The sequence below is a fragment of the Meles meles genome, chromosome 11, assembly GCF_922984935.1.
Source record: "Meles meles chromosome 11, mMelMel3.1 paternal haplotype, whole genome shotgun sequence".
Lineage (NCBI taxonomy): Eukaryota > Metazoa > Chordata > Mammalia > Carnivora > Mustelidae > Meles > Meles meles.
In genome coordinates, this window is record NC_060076.1 from 57,257,895 (window position 1) to 57,275,782 (window position 17,888).

General features: G+C 36.2%; 1 protein-coding gene across 1 annotated transcript in view; it reads right to left on the minus strand.

Annotated features, from left to right (window-relative positions):
- The window catches only part of LOC123952586 (60S ribosomal protein L10a-like), a 54,836-nt gene extending 45,934 nt beyond the window's left edge, over positions 1 to 8,902 (minus strand). The window contains exons 1-2 of the mRNA XM_046021847.1: positions 8,776 to 8,902; positions 5,765 to 5,881 (exon numbers count right to left, since the gene is read on the minus strand). Coding sequence (XP_045877803.1) covers positions 5,765 to 5,881; positions 8,776 to 8,902 — 244 coding nt within the window. The remainder of the gene's footprint in view (positions 1 to 5,764; positions 5,882 to 8,775) is intronic.
- Positions 8,903 to 17,888: the final 8,986 nt, after the last annotated feature.

The following is a 17,888-nucleotide window of genomic DNA, read 5'->3' on the forward strand; positions in this document are numbered from 1 at the left end:
TCTATAGATTGCCTAGAATAGTACTGACAACAATACTGAATTTTCCAACTAATGAACATGGGATGACTTTCCATTTATTTATGTTTTCTTTAATTTCTTTCAGCATCGTTTTTGAGTTTTCATTTTACAAATTTCCACCACCCTGGTTAAGTTAATTACTAAGTATGTTATTCTTTTTGATACTATTGTAATTTGAATTAAGAAAGATATGTTACTCACTTTGAGGAAAGACCTCTAAACGTACCAAAATTTTAACATATTCAGGTGTCATGGAGTAAGTGACAAAATTGGAAACATAATTCAGATCTTCTATGTTTATGTCCCATTCATCTTTCTGTTTCATTTTAACATTACAGCCTTCAATATCATTAATTTTACACAAAAGAAAGTAGTAGGTGAAATATTAGCCATTCAGCATCAAAGGACAATAATGTTATAATGTGCTCCAAATTCTGCCAATTTGGTATAAAGAAATTTTATGAAGAATTCTAATAATTATTCTACCTCATCTAACTGTGGAAGCAGAACTCATGTGGGATAAATCTTGCCAAGTTCATGCTGTATATTGTAAAATCCCAGTAAATATAAAAACTAATCAAAGTTACTCTGTGAATGAACTCAGAGAAAGGATCTAAAAATGGAGACAGAATTCAAAGCTTCTAAATTTGAAGCCATTAAATTCCTCTTGAGAAACCCCAGACATTTTCAGAATGGTACAATTGAGTAGTATTATATTCCTGGTTTGAAATAATATCATTGTTGGAATATAAGCAATTAATGCTACTGCAAACTTGGAACATTACTACACAATTGTTTTTATTTACCTCAATAGTCAGAGTAATAATGTGTAGCCACTATAGCATTTTAGAAATAAAATCTTCAAGACCTTCCAGAACATATTAGTGACTAATGAAATGTGATTTAGCAGTTACCCCTTTTTTAAACATTTTTTATTTCTTTCTTTCTTTTTTTTTTTTTAAATAAACATATAATGTATTTTTATCCCCAGGGGTACAGGACTGTGAATCGTCAGGTTTACACAGTTCACAGCACTCACCATAGCACGTACCCTCCCCAATATCCATAACCCCCTTTCCCCTCCCCAATCCCACCTCCCCCCAGCAACCCCCAGTTTGTTTTGTGCGATTAAGAGTCACTTATGGTTTGTCTCCCTCCCAATCCCATCTTGTTTCATTTATTCTTCTCCTATCCCCCTAACCCTCCATGTTGCATCTCCGCATCCTCATATCAGAGAGGTCATATGATAGTTGTCTTTCTCCGATTGACTTATTTCACTAAGCATGATATCCTCTAGTTCCATCCACGTTGTCACAAATGGCAAGATTTCATTTCTTTTGATGGCTGCATAGTATTCCATTGTGTATATATACCACCTCTTCTTTATCCATTCATCTGTTGATGGACATCTAGGTTCTTTCCATAGTTTGGCTATTGTAGACATTGCTGCTATAAACATTCGGGTGCACGTGCCCCTTTGGATCACTACGTTTGTATCTTTAGGGTAAATACCCATTAGTGCAATTGCTAGGTCATAGGATAGATCTATTTTCAATTTTTGAGGAACCTCCATGCTGTTTTCCAGAGTGGTTGCACCAGCTTGCATTCCCACCAACAGTGGAGGAGGGTTCCCCTTTCTCTGCATCCTCGCCAGCATCTGTCATTTCCTGACTTGTTAATTTTAGCCATTCTGACTGGTGTGAGGTGATATCTCATTGTGGTTTTGATTTGTATTTCCCTGATGCCAAGTGACACAAAGAAATGGAAAAATGTTCCATGCTCCTGGATTGGAAGAATAAATATTGTGAAAATGTCTATGCTACCTAAAGCAATCTATACATTCAATGCAATCCCTATCAAAATACCATCCATTTTTTTTTTCAAAGAAATGGAACAAATAATCCTAAAATTTATATGGAACCAAAAAAGACCTCGAATAGCCAAAGGAATATTGAAAAAGAAAGCCAAAGTGGGTGGCATCACAATTCCGGACTTCAAGATCTATTACAAAGTTGTCATCATTAAGACAGCATGGTACTGGCACAAAAACAGACACATAGATCAGTGGAACAGAATAGAGAGCCCAGAAATAGACTCACAACTCTATGGTCAACTAATTTTCAACAAAGCAGGAAAGAATGTCCAATGGAAAAAAGACAGCCTCTTCAATAAATGGTGCTGGGAAAATTGGATAGCCACATGCAGAAAAATGAAATTGGACCACTTCCTTACACCACACATGAAAATAGACTCAAAATTGATGAAGGACCTTAATGTGAGAAAGGAATCCATCAAAATCCTTGAGGAGAATACAGGCAGCAACCTCTTTAACCTCAGCCGCAGCAACATCTTCCTAGGAACATCGACAAAGGCAAGGGAAGCAAGGGCAAAAATGAACTATTGGGATTTCATCAAGATCAAAAGCTTTTGCACATCAAAGGAAACAGTTAACAAATCCAAAAGACAACTGACAGAATGGGAGAAGATATTTGCAAACGACATATCAGATAAAGGGCTAGTGTTCCAAATCTATAAGGAACTTAGCAAACTCAACACCCAAAGAACAAACAATCCAAACAAGAAATGGGCAGAGGATATGAGCAGACATTTCTGCAAAGAAGACATCCAGATGGCCAACAGACCCATGAAAAAGTGCTCTACATCACTTGGTAGCAGTTACCCCTTTTTATTTAGTTTATTTATTTTTTGTTTTTTTGGTAGTTATCCCTTTAAAAAAGTAAATGGGATATTGTCACCTATCACATTGTCAAATATTTTTATAACTGATCATATGCCATGTTTACTATTATTTTGTGACCTTTCTTTAAAAGATTTTATTTATTTATTTGACAGACAGAGATCACAAGTAGGCAGAGAGGCAGGCAGAGAGAGAGAGAGGAGGAAGCAGGCTCCCCACTGAGCAGAGAGCCCGATGTGGGGCTTGATCCCAGGACCCTGAGATTATGACCTGAGCTGAAGGCAGAGGCTTTAACCCACTGATGCTGTTGAATGGGGCAGGCTCATTCAGATGGAGTCTATTACTCAAAAGGCAAACAGAAAACTGAATGCCAAAGGAATAATCCCACTGGAAGTCTAAATTAACTGGCATCCTTAAAATTCCAAAGTGTCTGAAAGTTTGTTGCTTCACATAAGCATAGCGTGTGAGAGCTAGACAGGGGCTCAGGTATCCTGTGTTTCAAGTACTTTTTCTTATAGATACGGAAACTGAGGTTCAAGGGGGGGGGGGGTAACCTGCATTCTTGAGTATATGCATTCTAAAGAAAAAGGTTTTATTTACAACTTTGATGTTTAACTATCAATCTAGATAAACAATTTATGAACATGGTCATTGTTGTCCCCACGCACTTATATCTTACTTGATGCAATTTAGATATGGGCAGTTACTGCATAGTTATTCATTCACAGGTCAGTTATATCTCAGTATCCTGTTCACAGGGAGATAGTGTGAAGAAAGAAGCAGTAATCTGAGCAGCTATCGAGAGACCAAAGAAACAAACTGACAAGACCAAATCATATATACCAATTGAACTTTGGCCCTCAATCTGCAGCAACTGGTTTTTGGAATTATAGACTAAAGGACTTAGGCCATAACTATTGGTTTGCCTAATTTTTCACCCTTCCGTTTTAGGACCAGTCAGAGAAAGCGAAATATGCCCCCTACTCTACCAGGCAGAGTGGTAGGGAACAAATCCACATTGTGCTTAATTAGATGGAATTAGATATCAAGCAGATAATTTTCAGGTTTTGAGGAATGGAGCACCTGGAGCAATTGGGGGTTACCAAGGAGACATAAATTTTTCCAGGAGACAGCTGTCTCTCTATATATGCACAACTTTTCTACTTGGAATTCCTCTAAGTGTGTGTCTTCTGCTTGCACATGTGCCAGTTGTGCCTCCTTCCTCTGCCAAAGCACGTTTACTGCCCGCACAGTCCTTCCTCTCAAAGTTTCTCTTTTCACTCTTTTATTTGCTCTTTTACTTTTTAATTCTTTCCTTTCCACATCTCCCAAACCCTCCTTTCCTTAGAGTCTTTATGTATACTTTAAAAACAATTAGCTGTTTTATAGTATAAAATTAGATACTCTAATTGAAATTAAAATCTAGTTGTATCAACCATTTTATTAGCAGCATTAATTTTCAACAATAAATGCCTGCAGTTAACATTTTTTTTTAACTATGGAATTGGTAGAGTCCAATCAAAAAAATGAAACTGAGGAAAAGGGGAAGAGATAAAAGAGACAATAATTTACATCCAGTATGTGTGTGTGTGTGTGTGTGTGTGTGTGCTCATTCATAGGTGTGTGTAAGTGTGTTAAAATTGGCCACGTTCCTTCTGCACTTTGAATCCACAGAAATGGTATATTTCTATTTTTTTGCTTTATTTTATATTTTAATTCTTTTAGAATATATTGAAGATAAGGATGGGCAAATATTTGTGCATTGACTGCTTAACTAAGCAAATCTTCTACTCCTTGTGATAATAAAATGCTTGCAATACATTATTCTTGGCTATAGTACATGCTTGGATTAGTAAGATATTTAGAGTATAAATAGCTCATTCCTTTTATTTTCCATATAGTTCTCTTCAGTGCAAAGGTCATCAGCACATTTTGACACTATAATTTAGTTATAAGGCTAAGGTTTCCAAAAGTTTTGGAATCAGCAGGAGGAAGTGTCAGGATTTGTCTTTTTGAGAAATAACCTCCTTTAATTAATCATCATACATCACCACAATAAAATGTCGGGAAATAGCGACATCTGAATGACTGTTCAGGGCCACACGGTGATTCAATTGACCCACGATCTGGTTTTAGACTAAATCAAAAATTTCAATTTATCTCTTGTAAAAGCAGAAGGTATTTACCTCTTCAAGACATGGCAGGATCTTCAGAAAGAGTTATCAAGTGATATAAAATGGCTGCCACCAAAACCAGTTCTGTATTTTGTATGTCTTGAATGTATCAAAATGCCTATAATTTTGTAGGAAATAAAAGTCAAGTTTCAAATAATTTATTTCTATATTAAGTTTTTAACTTGAAAATTACATGTCTCTTCTGTGAATATTCTTGTTAGTACACATAACATAAACTTTGAAGCTATAATTGGATTATGAAGGGACTAAGTGAAAAGAAGTTGATTTTTACCAAGCAATACCTGAAAAGAGGAATAAGTGATACTTCATAGCTATTTATTTCTCAAAGCTTTTATGGCATTAAAAGCCTAGTTATAGCACCCTCTGTAAGGGTTTGGTTGGCCAGAGGGAATCATTTTGTGTTTATGTAGTCAACTAAGATTGACCCCACCCCTCCCAGAGGAACTTACTTGCAAAGCCTAGATACAAGGGTGGGTCAGGCCAGGTGAAGACATCCAATCAGTGGGGACCACATATATCTACTAGGGCAAATTAAAATTCAGTTGGCCACCTCTGTGTTAACTAGCAGATTTTTTTCTGTGTGTGGCAGACCTAGCATGACTGTGCAGTTTTCTCTGTGTATTGCAATCCCGTTGGCCACCTGTGTGTGGGCCGGGCTCAACCACCTCTATAAAAGCTTGTCTGTGAGGCTGCAGGGGGAGATAGCAGGAGGAGTCAGAGTAGCCAGTACGGGAGCCATTGGGAGCAGCCTCATCAGCCTCGCCGCCTCGGGCAGCCTCATTGGTCTCGCCGCCTCGAGCAACAGCAGCAGCAGCACCACCACAAGCAGGCTCGCCGCCCCGAGCAGCAGCACCAGCAGCAGCAGGGGCGCTGCAAGCGACCTCACTGCCCCGAGCAGCAGCACCAGCAGCAGCAGTGCCACCGCGGGCGGCTTCGCCGCCTCGAGCAGTGCCGCCACCGGGAGCAGCCTCTCAGGAGCCGGCAATGCAGCCTCATCAGGAGCAGCATTGCTGGGAGCCTCCTTGGCTGCGGCCTTGTCCAGGGAGCGGCCTCACAGGGAGCTGCCTGTGGTACAGTGAGGGTGGGACAGGAAGCCTCCAGGAGGGACCCCAGGGCAGGGAGGAGGTGGCCCCCAGCAAGGCTCGGGCACCTACCGGTCAGTTTGGTTTCTAATGCATGGGGCCTGGGCACCTACTGGTCAGTTTGGTTTCTGATGCATGGCACGAAATAAAGCTTTGTTTGATTTTCGCTTTGTGTCAGTCTCGTTCCTTTGATCATGGACCCTAACACCTTCAGCATTTGGACAGAGTAATTCCTGCTTAATGAGGAAATGGCTGATTTATCCTAACATTAATAGTAAAATACAAAATGGAAAATAAAATCCCCGTCAGGCACTTGTCTTGGGTACAGGTATTCTTCATAATCATCATTGTATTACACAGATCCAAACCCTGATAAATTTCTCCTGAAGAAATTTTGAGCAGCACAAAGAATATCTAATCCTTTATTTATTATATTATTAAAATATACAGAAATCTGCTAGATGTGTCCCAAGTCCCTAATTACAGCAAAGATGCTATTTCCATATTTAGCATCAAACATATCACATATAAAATCTCACTGTTAAGTCAGCCTTTTCCATAGTGTACTTTTCTCCATATGGGCTTTCTGAAATACTTTCAAAGTCATTTTTTTTCTTGTAATTTCAGAAATTACAGGTTGGGGAATGCAGTGGAGACCAGACTTTTATCCTCTTCTACAATCTGGCACAGCTCCCACAATGTGGAATTGCTTTTGCAGTCAATACTTAACGTATTTTGGACCGACTTCCCTTCTAAATCATTCTATGAGTAAACCACATTAACTTTTCAAAACTCTTCAGCTAATTTCAGGTCATGAACCCATGGTATTTATTGCTTCATACACCATGATTGGGTACACTGCCAGGTACACAGTCAGTATATTGTCCAAGAATTGAAGGGGATTCAGCAGGTAATGTTTATCTCCTACTCCCTTCCCTGCCCTCTAGAGAGATTTAAACTTTTGTAATATGAGTTTGGAGGATACTGGCAGGTCTCTAAATGGACCCAGCCTACATATATTTTGTGAAATAAGTAATATTGATTTTTAATAAAAAATAAGACCTTTCTTCTCTAATGTATCTGAGATCTTTCAAAATTTTTATCCTCAAAAGAAGCGGATACACTTCAAGGATATATTAGGTTTAGCTTGCCCTTCAAATAGATGTTCTTATGACCTTCACTACATGTGTACACTGTTAGAGTGTGTAATTTGATTAAGCCTTGTTTTTGTTTTTCATTGAATAGTATAAGTAGCTAAAAGATCTTCTTAAAATATGTTGCCTTTCATAGAGTTTGGGGGTTGTATCTTTGATTCCTCAGAATAAGAAATTAAAAATATATGCATATATGTAAGGCTCAAAGAGTTTTAAAAAATTAAATCACTTTTTCACTGATATAAGTTCATAATCCAGAGTTTAAAAGAAAGATACATGCATAAACCAGCTATGAAAAAAATGTAGATGCAATTTAATTTCCTATATATAATCATCTTTATATTTAATTAATTTAAAAAATCTGTTTCTTATAATTAAAAAATAAAAAATATACTATGGCTTAAGACAGCATTTAAAGAATTGAAAGAACTCTTTCACCCATTTTATTGTATAATCCAGAGTCAAGAGACCATATAAGAAAAAATATATCATTCTCTGGAAAAAAATAATTTATGTAATTTGATTTCCTTTATATTTTACCTTAATATGTAATTTTTTAAAGGTTTATTTATTTTAGAAAGAGAGAGAGAAAGAAAGAGAGAGGAAGCATGAGCAGGAAGGGCAGAGGGAGGAGGAAAGGCAACCTCAAGCAGACAGAACTGAGCACAGTCTGACAAGGGCTCAATCTCATGACCTGGAAATCATGACCTGAGCCCAATCCAAAATCAGGACACTCAACCAATACCACCCAGGTACCCCAATATGTAATTAATTTTTAAGTCTACTTATTAAGCCTATTTTTTGTAGCAACATCTTTAGGTTGTTTAGGCAGGAGGGACTTTGGGGAAATGAGACCCCTTGCTCTTCCCTTTGGAGGGAGAGGGCTGGAGAGGAGAAGACATATGGAAGCCTTGTTTTTTAAAATAATAACAGCAGAAGACTAACAAGGTCCTAATTTTCCATTCCCAAAGATTCTAACACTAGAAAACATATTATTGCCACTGCATTTTTTGGCTTTGTAACATCCATGTTTGCTACCTTTGTTTATAGTTAAGTGTTTAGTAGAAAGAATATTAGTAAAAATTACTAGTTGACATTTAGTAGACATCTAGTAGACAACTAGACTAGTTGTCTAGTTGACAAATCTTTCATTCAGTAACCAGACTTTGATCAAAAGTAAGAAATCACTACAAGGTAGTATTTCTCAAACAGCTATTCAGGCATAATCTATAGGTTTTTGTTATTTTTTAATAATTATAATTCTTAAAATAATGTCATGTGATTATAATAACTCAAATATGTCTTTATTTTTCTAGTCTATAGTGAAGCCTAATTAATATATTCAGATTACTGGAGAAGGTGTCAGGGAAAATGTTAGGTGAATAATGCCTTTATACCAAGGAAGGAATTTTTAATTTTTGTTCTAATATTCAATCATTTTTTTCACTAAACTGAATAAAGAAAAATGTGAGAGAATTAGGCATTCACCCAGTACATTAATTATGGGAAAGCTGAGCTCATACTATCTCATTTCATAGCAGTTGGTTCCATTTTTATCATTGTTTGGGGTGAATTGCTCCTCAGAAACAGTCTGTCACTAGGGACAGTCTCTTTTACTTCTGAAGTACCTGTCATCTCTTCTTTCCCATATTTCATATTGGCCTCATCATGTTGCCAGTGTGGCTCTCTCCTCCTGATGGCTGACTCCAAAGATAGACAGAATTTAGGAAGATAGTCATAGAGGAGCAAGTTCATGTCATAATTGTGGATCAGAAAGAAGGCTGCAGTGGCCTGTGTGTAGGGAGATATTTGTGACTTGGTAAGAATGAGTTTGAAGGAAAAATCCAAGAACTCTATGATAAGAGAATGAGAAACCGTCTTAAGTCAAGATATTTATCTCTAGAGCATTGAGAAACTATTAAAGGCCTTTTTCCCCCATGGAATCATGTAAAGACTTTTTCTATTTTGTAAAATTCACTGTTGCTGGAATGTGGAAGCTGGTCTGTAGATAAAAGGGTGAATGAATGTAGACAATGAAGGCAAATTATTCATTGGGAGTCTTAAAAAATGAAGGGTAAGACCCTCATCATGTCATGTCACTCTCGGAAAATCCAAATTACCCTTTGAAACAGAAGGTCAGTAAGATAAAATTTTAGGAATATCTAAAATAAAGACAAACTTTTAAGAAGTGATTCAATGCTCAATTTTCGTTGCCTTCTATTTTATCTATTTCAATCTGTGATTACATTTGAAATCAACTACTTGGAGTTAGGCCAAACTTCACATGTTAGGGGGTATACCCCCTCATAAGACAGACTTTATTTCAGACACCAGCTTAAAGTTTGGATGTTCTCAAGCCCTCTTGAGAGAGTCACATATGATCATCAGACCATAGAATCAGAATTCCCACTACCTGTGAAAGTTTGATAATTCACTAGAAAAATTCACAGAACACACACACAAACACACACAGAGCATTATATTTACTATTAAAATTTAAAAATAGACTATTTTTAAAGCAGCTTCAAGTTCACAACAAAATTGGATGGAAGACATGTGGATTTTTCATGTCCTCTCAACCCGCATATGCAAAACCTCCTAATTCTCAACATCCCATACCGGAGTGATACATTTGTCAGAACTCATGAACCAATAATGACATGATATTTCCATCCAAAGTCCATATTTTACACTAGGGTACATATTTGATATTGCACATTATATGTCTTTTAAAATATGTAATGGCATGTGTTCACCATCCAGAGTAATTTTACTTCCCTAAAAATTCTGTCCTCTGCTTATTCATGTTTCCCTCTCTGCTCACCTCTGGCAACCACTGATTTTTTTTTTTTTCATTTTAAATTTATTTATTTTTTTCAGCGTAACAGTATTCATTGTTTTTGCACAACTCCCAGTGCTCCATGCAATACGTGCCCTCCCTATTACCCACCACCTGGTTCCCACAACCTCCCTTCAAAACCTCAGGTTGTTTTTCAGAGTCCATAGTCTCTTATGGTTCGCCTCCCCTTCCAATTTTTTTTTTTTAATAAACATATAATGTATTTTTATCCCCAAGGGTACAGGTCTGTGAATCGCCAGGTTTACACACTTCACAGCACTCACGATAGCACATACCCTCCCCAATGTCCATAACCCCCTCCCCCTCTCCCAACCCCACTTTCCCCCAGCAACCCCCAGTTTGTTTTGTGAGATTAAGAGTCATTTATGGTTTGTCTCCCTCCCAATCCCATCTTTTTTTTTTTCATTTTATTTATTTTTTTCAGCGTAACAGTATTCATTGTTTTTGCACAACACCCAGTGCTCCATGCAAAACGTGCCCTCCCTATTACCCACCACCTGTTCCCCCAACCTCCACCCCTGACCATTCAAAACCCTCAGGTTGTTTTTCAGAGTCCATAGTCTCTTATGGTTCGCCTCCCCTCCCCAATGTCCATAGCCCCCTCCCCCTCCCAATCCCACCTCCCCCCAGCAACCCCCAGTTTGTTTTGTGAGATTAAGAGTCATTTATGGTTTGTCTCCCTCCCAATCCCATCTTGTTTCATTTATTCTTCTCCTATTCCCCTAACCCCCCATGCTGCATCTCCACATCCTCATATAAGGAAGATCATATGATAGTTGACTTTCTCCGATTGACTTATTTCACTAAGCATGATACCCTCTAGTTCCATCCACGTTGTTGCAAATGGCAAGATTTCATTTCTTTTGATGGCTGCATAGTATTCCATTGTGTATATATACCACCTCTTCTTTATCCATTCATCTGTTGAGGGACATCTAGGTTCTTTCCATAGTTTGGCTATTGTAGACATTGCTGCTATAAACATTCGGGTGCACGTGCCCCTTTGGATCACTATGTTGTATCTTTAGGGTAAATACCCAGTAGTGCAATTGCTGGGTCATAGGGTAGTTCTATTTTCAATTTTTGAGGAACCTCCATGCTGTTTTCCAGAGTGGTTGCACCAACTTGCATTCCCACCAACAACCACTGATCTTTTTTAAAAAAGACTATTTTTAAAAACAATTGGAGGCTTAATATAAATTGAGATTAAAGTACAGAGATTTTCAATATGGCCACTACCCCCACACATACACACCCTGCTTCCTTACAACATCACAAACTGGAATAGTACATTCTTTTTGTCAAGGATAAACCCACTTTGAGACACGATAATCACCCAACATCCATAGTTTACCTTGGGTTCACCCTGTGTGTTGTATGGGGGTGGGGTGGGGTGGGAGGTTGAGGAACCAGGTGGTGGGTAATAGGGAGGGCACGTACTGCATGGAGCACTGGGTGTGATGCCAAAACAATGAACACTGTTATGCTGTAAATAAACAAATAAAAATAAATAAATAAATAAATAAATAAATAAATAAATTTTAAAAAAGGAAAAAAAAAAGTTTGGAAACCAAAAAAAAAAAAAAAGGGTTGGACAAATATATAATGACGTGTCTCAATCATTATGGTATCATTCAGCATATTTTCACCATTCTAAAAATCTTCTGTGTTTCACTTATTCATCCCTCCCTCCCACCTAGCCTCTGACAAACACTGATGTTTTTTTTTTTTTTTTTTTTTTTTTATTTATTTATTTATTTTCAGCGTAACAGTATTCATTCTTTTTGCACAACACCCAGTGCTCCATGCAAAACGTGCCCTCCCCATCACCCACCACCTGTTCCCCCAACCTCCCACCCCTGACCCTTCAAAACCCTCAGGTTGTTTTTCAGAGTCCATAGTCTCTTATGGTTCGCCTCCCCTCCCCAATGTCCATAGCCCGCTCCCCCTCTCCCAATCCCACCTCCCCCCAGCAACCCCCAGTTTGTTTTGTGAGATTAAGAGTCATTTATGGTTTGTCTCCCTCCCAATCCCATCTTGTTTCATGTATTCTTCTCCTATCCCCCTACCCCCCCATGTTGCTTCTCCATGTCCTCATATCAGGGAGATCATATGATAGTTGTCTTTCTCCGATTGACTTATTTCACTAAGCATGATACGCTCTAGTTCCATCCACGTCGTCGAAAATCTCCAAACAAACAAAAGCCCAGGGCCAGACGGCTTCCCAGGGGAATTCTACCAAACATTTAAAGAAGAACTCATTCCTATTCTCCTGAAACTGTTCCAAAAAATAGAAACGGAAGGAAAACTTCCATACTCATTTTATGAGGCCAGCATCACCTTGATCCCAAAACCAGACAAGGATCCCACCAAAAAAGAGAACTACAGACCAATATCCTTGATGAACACAGACGCAAAAATTCTCGCCAAAATACTAGCCAATAGGATTCAACAGTACATTAAAAGGATTATTCACCACGATCAAGTGGGATTTATTCCAGGGCTGCAGGGTTGGTTCAACATCCGCAAATCAATCAATGTGATAGAACACATTAATAAAAGAAAGAACAAGAACCATATGATACTCTCAATAGATGCTGAAAAAGCATTTGACAAAGTACAGCATCCCTTCCTGATCAAAACTCTTCAAAGTGTGGGGATAGAGGGCACATACCTCAATATTATCAAAGCCATCTATGAAAAACCCACCGCAAATATCATTCTCAATGGAGAAAAACTGAAAGCTTTTCCGTTAAGGTCAGGAACACGGCAGGGATGTCCATTATCACCACTGCTATTCAACATAGTACTAGAAGTCCTAGCCTCAGCAATCAGACAACAAAAAGAAATTAAAGGCATCCAAATTGGTAAAGAAGAAGTCAAACTATCACTCTTCGCAGATGATATGATACTATATGTGGAAAACCCAAAAGACTCCACTCCAAAACTGCTAGAACTTGTACAGGAATTCAGTAAAGTGTCAGGATATAAAATCAATGCACAGAAATCAGTTGCATTTCTGTACACCAACAACAAGACTGAAGAAAGAGAAATTAAGGAGTCAATCCCATTTACAATTGTACCCAAAACTATAAGATACCTAGGAATAAACCTAACCAAAGAGACGAAGAATCTATACACAGAAAATTATAAAGTACTCATGAAAGAAATTGAGGAAGACACAAAAAAATGGAAAAATGTTCCATGCTCCTGGATTGGAAGAATAAATATTTTGAAAATGTCTATGCTACCTAAAGCAATCTACACATTTAATGCAATCCCTATCAAAATACCATCCATTTTTTTCAAAGAAATGGAACAAATAATCCTAAAATTTATATGGAACCAGAAAAGACCTCGAATAGCCAAAGGAATATTGAAGAACAAAGTCAAAGTTGGTGGCATCACAATTCCGGACTTCAAGCTCTATTACAAAGCTGTCATCATCAAGACAGCATGGTACTGGAACACTGATGTTTTTAGCATCTTGATCGTTTTGCATTTGTCAGAATGTCATGGAGTTAGTATCGTACGTGTAGTATGTAGCTTTTCAGCTTTTTCAGACTGGTCATTTCATGTAGTAATATGCATTTAAATTTCCTCCATTGTTTTTCATAACTTGATAGCTAATTTCTTCTTAGGACTGAATTATAGTCCATTATCTGAGTATACCCCTTTATTCATTCATTCATCTAAAGAAAGAAATCTTGGTGGTTAGCAAGTACTGGCAATTATGGAGAAAGCTTCTATAAATAACCATTCACAGGTTTTTATATGGATATAAGTTTCCAACTCTTTTGGGTAAATGTAAATGTAAATAAGGATGATTGCTAGAACATATGGAAAATATATATTGACTTTTGTTAGAATCTGCCAAACTTTCAAATTTGTTTTACGTTTCTCATGCCCACTAGTAATGAGTGAGAATTCCTGTTGTTCCACATCCTCCCAGTATTTGATATTATGTTTTGGATTTTGGCCAATCTAATAGGAATGTAGTGATATCTTGCTTTAATTTGTATTTCCCTGATAATATAAAATATAAAACATCTTTTCATTTTCTTTTTTGTCACTTGTTATCTTCTTTGGCTAAGTGTCCATTCAGGTATTTGGCCCATTTTTTAAATTGAGTTATTTGTGTTCTTATTTTTCATGTCTTTTGGACAATAGTCCTTTATCAGATGTCTTTTGTAAACATATTTTTCCAGCCTGTGGTATTTATTTTCATTCTCTTGGCAGTGCTTTCTCATCATGGAGCTATTTAACTTTAATGGAATCTAGTTCATCAATGCTGTCTTGCCTTTGGTGTTATATCTAAAAAGTCAATACCAGACATTGCCATTTGGAATTTATCCTATGTTATCTTCTAGGAATTTTATAGTTTTACATTTTTAAATTTATATCTTTGATCCACTTGGAATTATTTTTGTGAGGAATATAAGGTCTGTGTCTAGACTGATTTTCTTTTGCATGTGGATGTCCAGTTGTTCCAGCACCATTTGTTGAAGAGAGTACTTTTTTAAATTGTATTTCCTTTGCCCCTTGGTCAAAGATCAGTTAACTACATTCATGTGGGACTATTCTTGGCTCTCTCTTCTGTTACATTGATCTATTTGTGTATTCTTTTGCCAATACCACACTCTCTTGATTACTATAGTAACATTAAAGTAAGTCTTGAATTAGATAGTTTTAGTCCCACAAATTTGTTCTTTTTAAATATTATGTTGGCTATTATGGATCTCTTGTCCCTCCATATAAGCTTTATAATTAGCTTATCAGTAGTCATGAAATAATTGGCTGGAATTTTGTGTTGCATTGAGTTTATACACCAAGCTGGGAAGTATTGAAATCTAGACACTATTAAGTCTTTCTGTCCATTTATATGGAATATTTCTCAATATATTTTATGTATTTCATCAGTATTTGGAGTTTTTCTCCTATAGGTATTGTACATATTTTGTTATATGTATAGTAAGTATTTCATTTTTAGAGTGAGACTATGAATGGTATTGTGGGTTTTTTAAATTGAAGTATAGTCACACAATATTAGATTAGTTTCATGTGTACAACATAATGATTCAACAAGCCTATACATTATGCTATGCTCACCACAAGGGTAGCTGTCATCTACACACCATCACTATTATAATATCATTGCTGTATATTTTATTGTCAGGGCTTATTCTTTTCATAACTGAAAGCTCTATCTCCCACTCCCCTTGACTCATTTTGTCCATACCCCTTCCCCATGTTCTCTGACAACCATCAGTTTGGTCTCTGTATTTATGGATCCATTTCTGATTTTCATTTTCTCATTGCATCATAGTTGATTTTGCTTCTTTATATTCTCTATATAAATGGAATACATGGTATTAGTCATTCTCTGCCTGAATTATTTACTTAGAATGATACTCTCTGAGTCCATCCATGTTGTCACAAATGGAAAGAACTTACTCTCATTTATGGCTGAGTAATATTCCATTGTGTAAGTGTGTGTGTGTGTGTGTGTGTGTGTACCACATCTTTTTTATTTAATTACCCATTTATCTGTTCATCAAGTGATAGATACTTAAGTTGCTTACATAAATTGGATATTGTAAATAATGTTGCAAGAAGCATAGGGATGCATAAATATTTTCCAAAAGTGTTTTCATTTTCTATTGTAAACACTCAGAAGAGGAATTACTGGATCTTCAGGTATTTCCATTTTCCATTTTTTGAAGAATGTCCATAATGTCTTCCACAGTAGTTGCATAGTTTACATTCCCACCGATATTGCATGAGTGTTCCTTTTTCTCCACACCATTGCCAACACTTTTTATTTCTTGTTTTTTGATTCTAGCCATTTTGACAGGAGTGAGATATCTCATTTTGGTTTTGATTTTTATTTCCTTGAAGATTTGTGATGTTGAGCATCTTTTCATGCATCGCTTGGCCATCTGTAGGTCTTCTGCCCATTCTTTTATTAGATTATTTGTTTTGTTTTCTGGTTTTAAGTTCTCTAAGTTCCTTTATGGATATTAGTCCCTTATTAGATATATCATATGCAAACATCTTTCTCATTCAGTAGGTTGCCTTATTTGTTGATAATTTCCAGGTCTTTTGTGATTCTGTACAAGTTTTAGTATTAGTGTTCTAGTGTGTGGAAAATGTTGTTGGTAATTTCATAGGGATTGGATTGAATCTGTAGATTGCTTTGAATAATATGAACATTTTGACAATATTCTTCTAATCCATGAACATAGGATATCTTTTCATTCATTTGTATCATCTTTCAATGTCATGGTTTGCAGAAGATAGGTTGACCAACTCCTTGATCAAGTTTACTGTTAGGTATTTTATCTTTTTTGGTGCTATTGTAAATGGAATTATTTTCTTAATTTACATTTCTACTACTATGTTAATAATATATAGAAATGCAACATAAGCCTGTGTATTAGTTTTGTATCATGTAACTTTACCAAAATCATTTATTCTAATAGTTTTTGGTGGAGTCTTTAGAATTTTCTATGTACAATATCATGTCATCTACAAATATTAAGAGTGTAACTACTTCCTTGATAATTTGGTGATTTCTTGTTTGATTTCTGTAGCTAAGATTTCCAGTACCATGTTGGATAAAAATGATAAGAGGGTACATCCTTGTCTTATTCCTGGTCTTAAAGGAAAATCTCTCAGTTTTTCACCAACGAGTAAAAACTGTTTTTTTCATATATGGTCTTTAGTATGTTGACGTATGTTCCCTAATATTCATGGTGTGGAGAGCTTTTATCATGAATGGATATGACTTTTGTCAGTTGCTTTTTCTGTATCATTGAAATGACTATATATTTTCTTATCCTTTGTTTCATTAACATGATGTATCACATTGATTGATTTCCCACAATAAAACTCACTTGATACCAGTGAACTATCCTTTCAACATATTAACGAATACAATTTGTTATATTTTCTTGAGGATTTCTGCATTTATGTTCTCCAGTGTTATTGGCCTGTAGTCTTTTGCTTTTTGCACTGCCTTTTTCTGGCTTTGTTATCAGTGTAATGCTAGTCTTTTAGAATGTATTAAGAAACTATCCTTCTCTTTTATATTATTTGGAATAGTTTGAGGAAAATAATTATCAAGTCTTCTTTAAATGCTTAGAGAATGCACCTTGGTTTGGTGAATTCATCTAGTTATAGGTTTTGTTTAACTGGCAGTTTGATTACTGATTCAATTTCGTTATTAGGAATGGGTCTGTTTCAATGATCTATTTCTTCCACATTCAGTTTTATAAGGTTGTATGTTTCTAGGAATTTATCCTTTTCTTCTAGGTTGTCCAATTTGTTGACCTATAATTTCTTGCAAAAGTCTTTATAATCAGGTTGTTCAATTTGTTAGCATATAATATCTTATAATAGTCTTTATAATCCTTTGCATTCCTGTGCTGTCAGTTGTTACTTCTTTTTCTTTTCTTATTTTATTAAGCCCTTTCTCTTTTTCTTTTGATGATTCTGGCTAAAGATTTATCAATTATGTTTTCTTTTCAAATAACCAGTTCTTGGTTTCCTTGATCATTTTTACTGTTTTTTTTTAAATTCTTTATATCTGCTCTGATTTTTATATTTCCTTCCTTATATTAAACTTGGGCTTTGTTTGTGCCTTTTCTACTTCTTCAGGCTATAAAGCTATAAGGTTAGATTGTTTGTTTGAGTTTTATTTATTTATTTTTTTTTAAGGTAGATCTATGTTACTATAAATTTCCCCCTAGAACTGCTTTTGCTATGTCTCAAGATTTTGGATTGTTTGTTCATACTTTCATTTGTCTCCATGCATTTTCTTATCCTCTTTAGTATCTTTATTGGCTCATCAATTGCTTAGTATCAAGTTGTTCAGCTTCT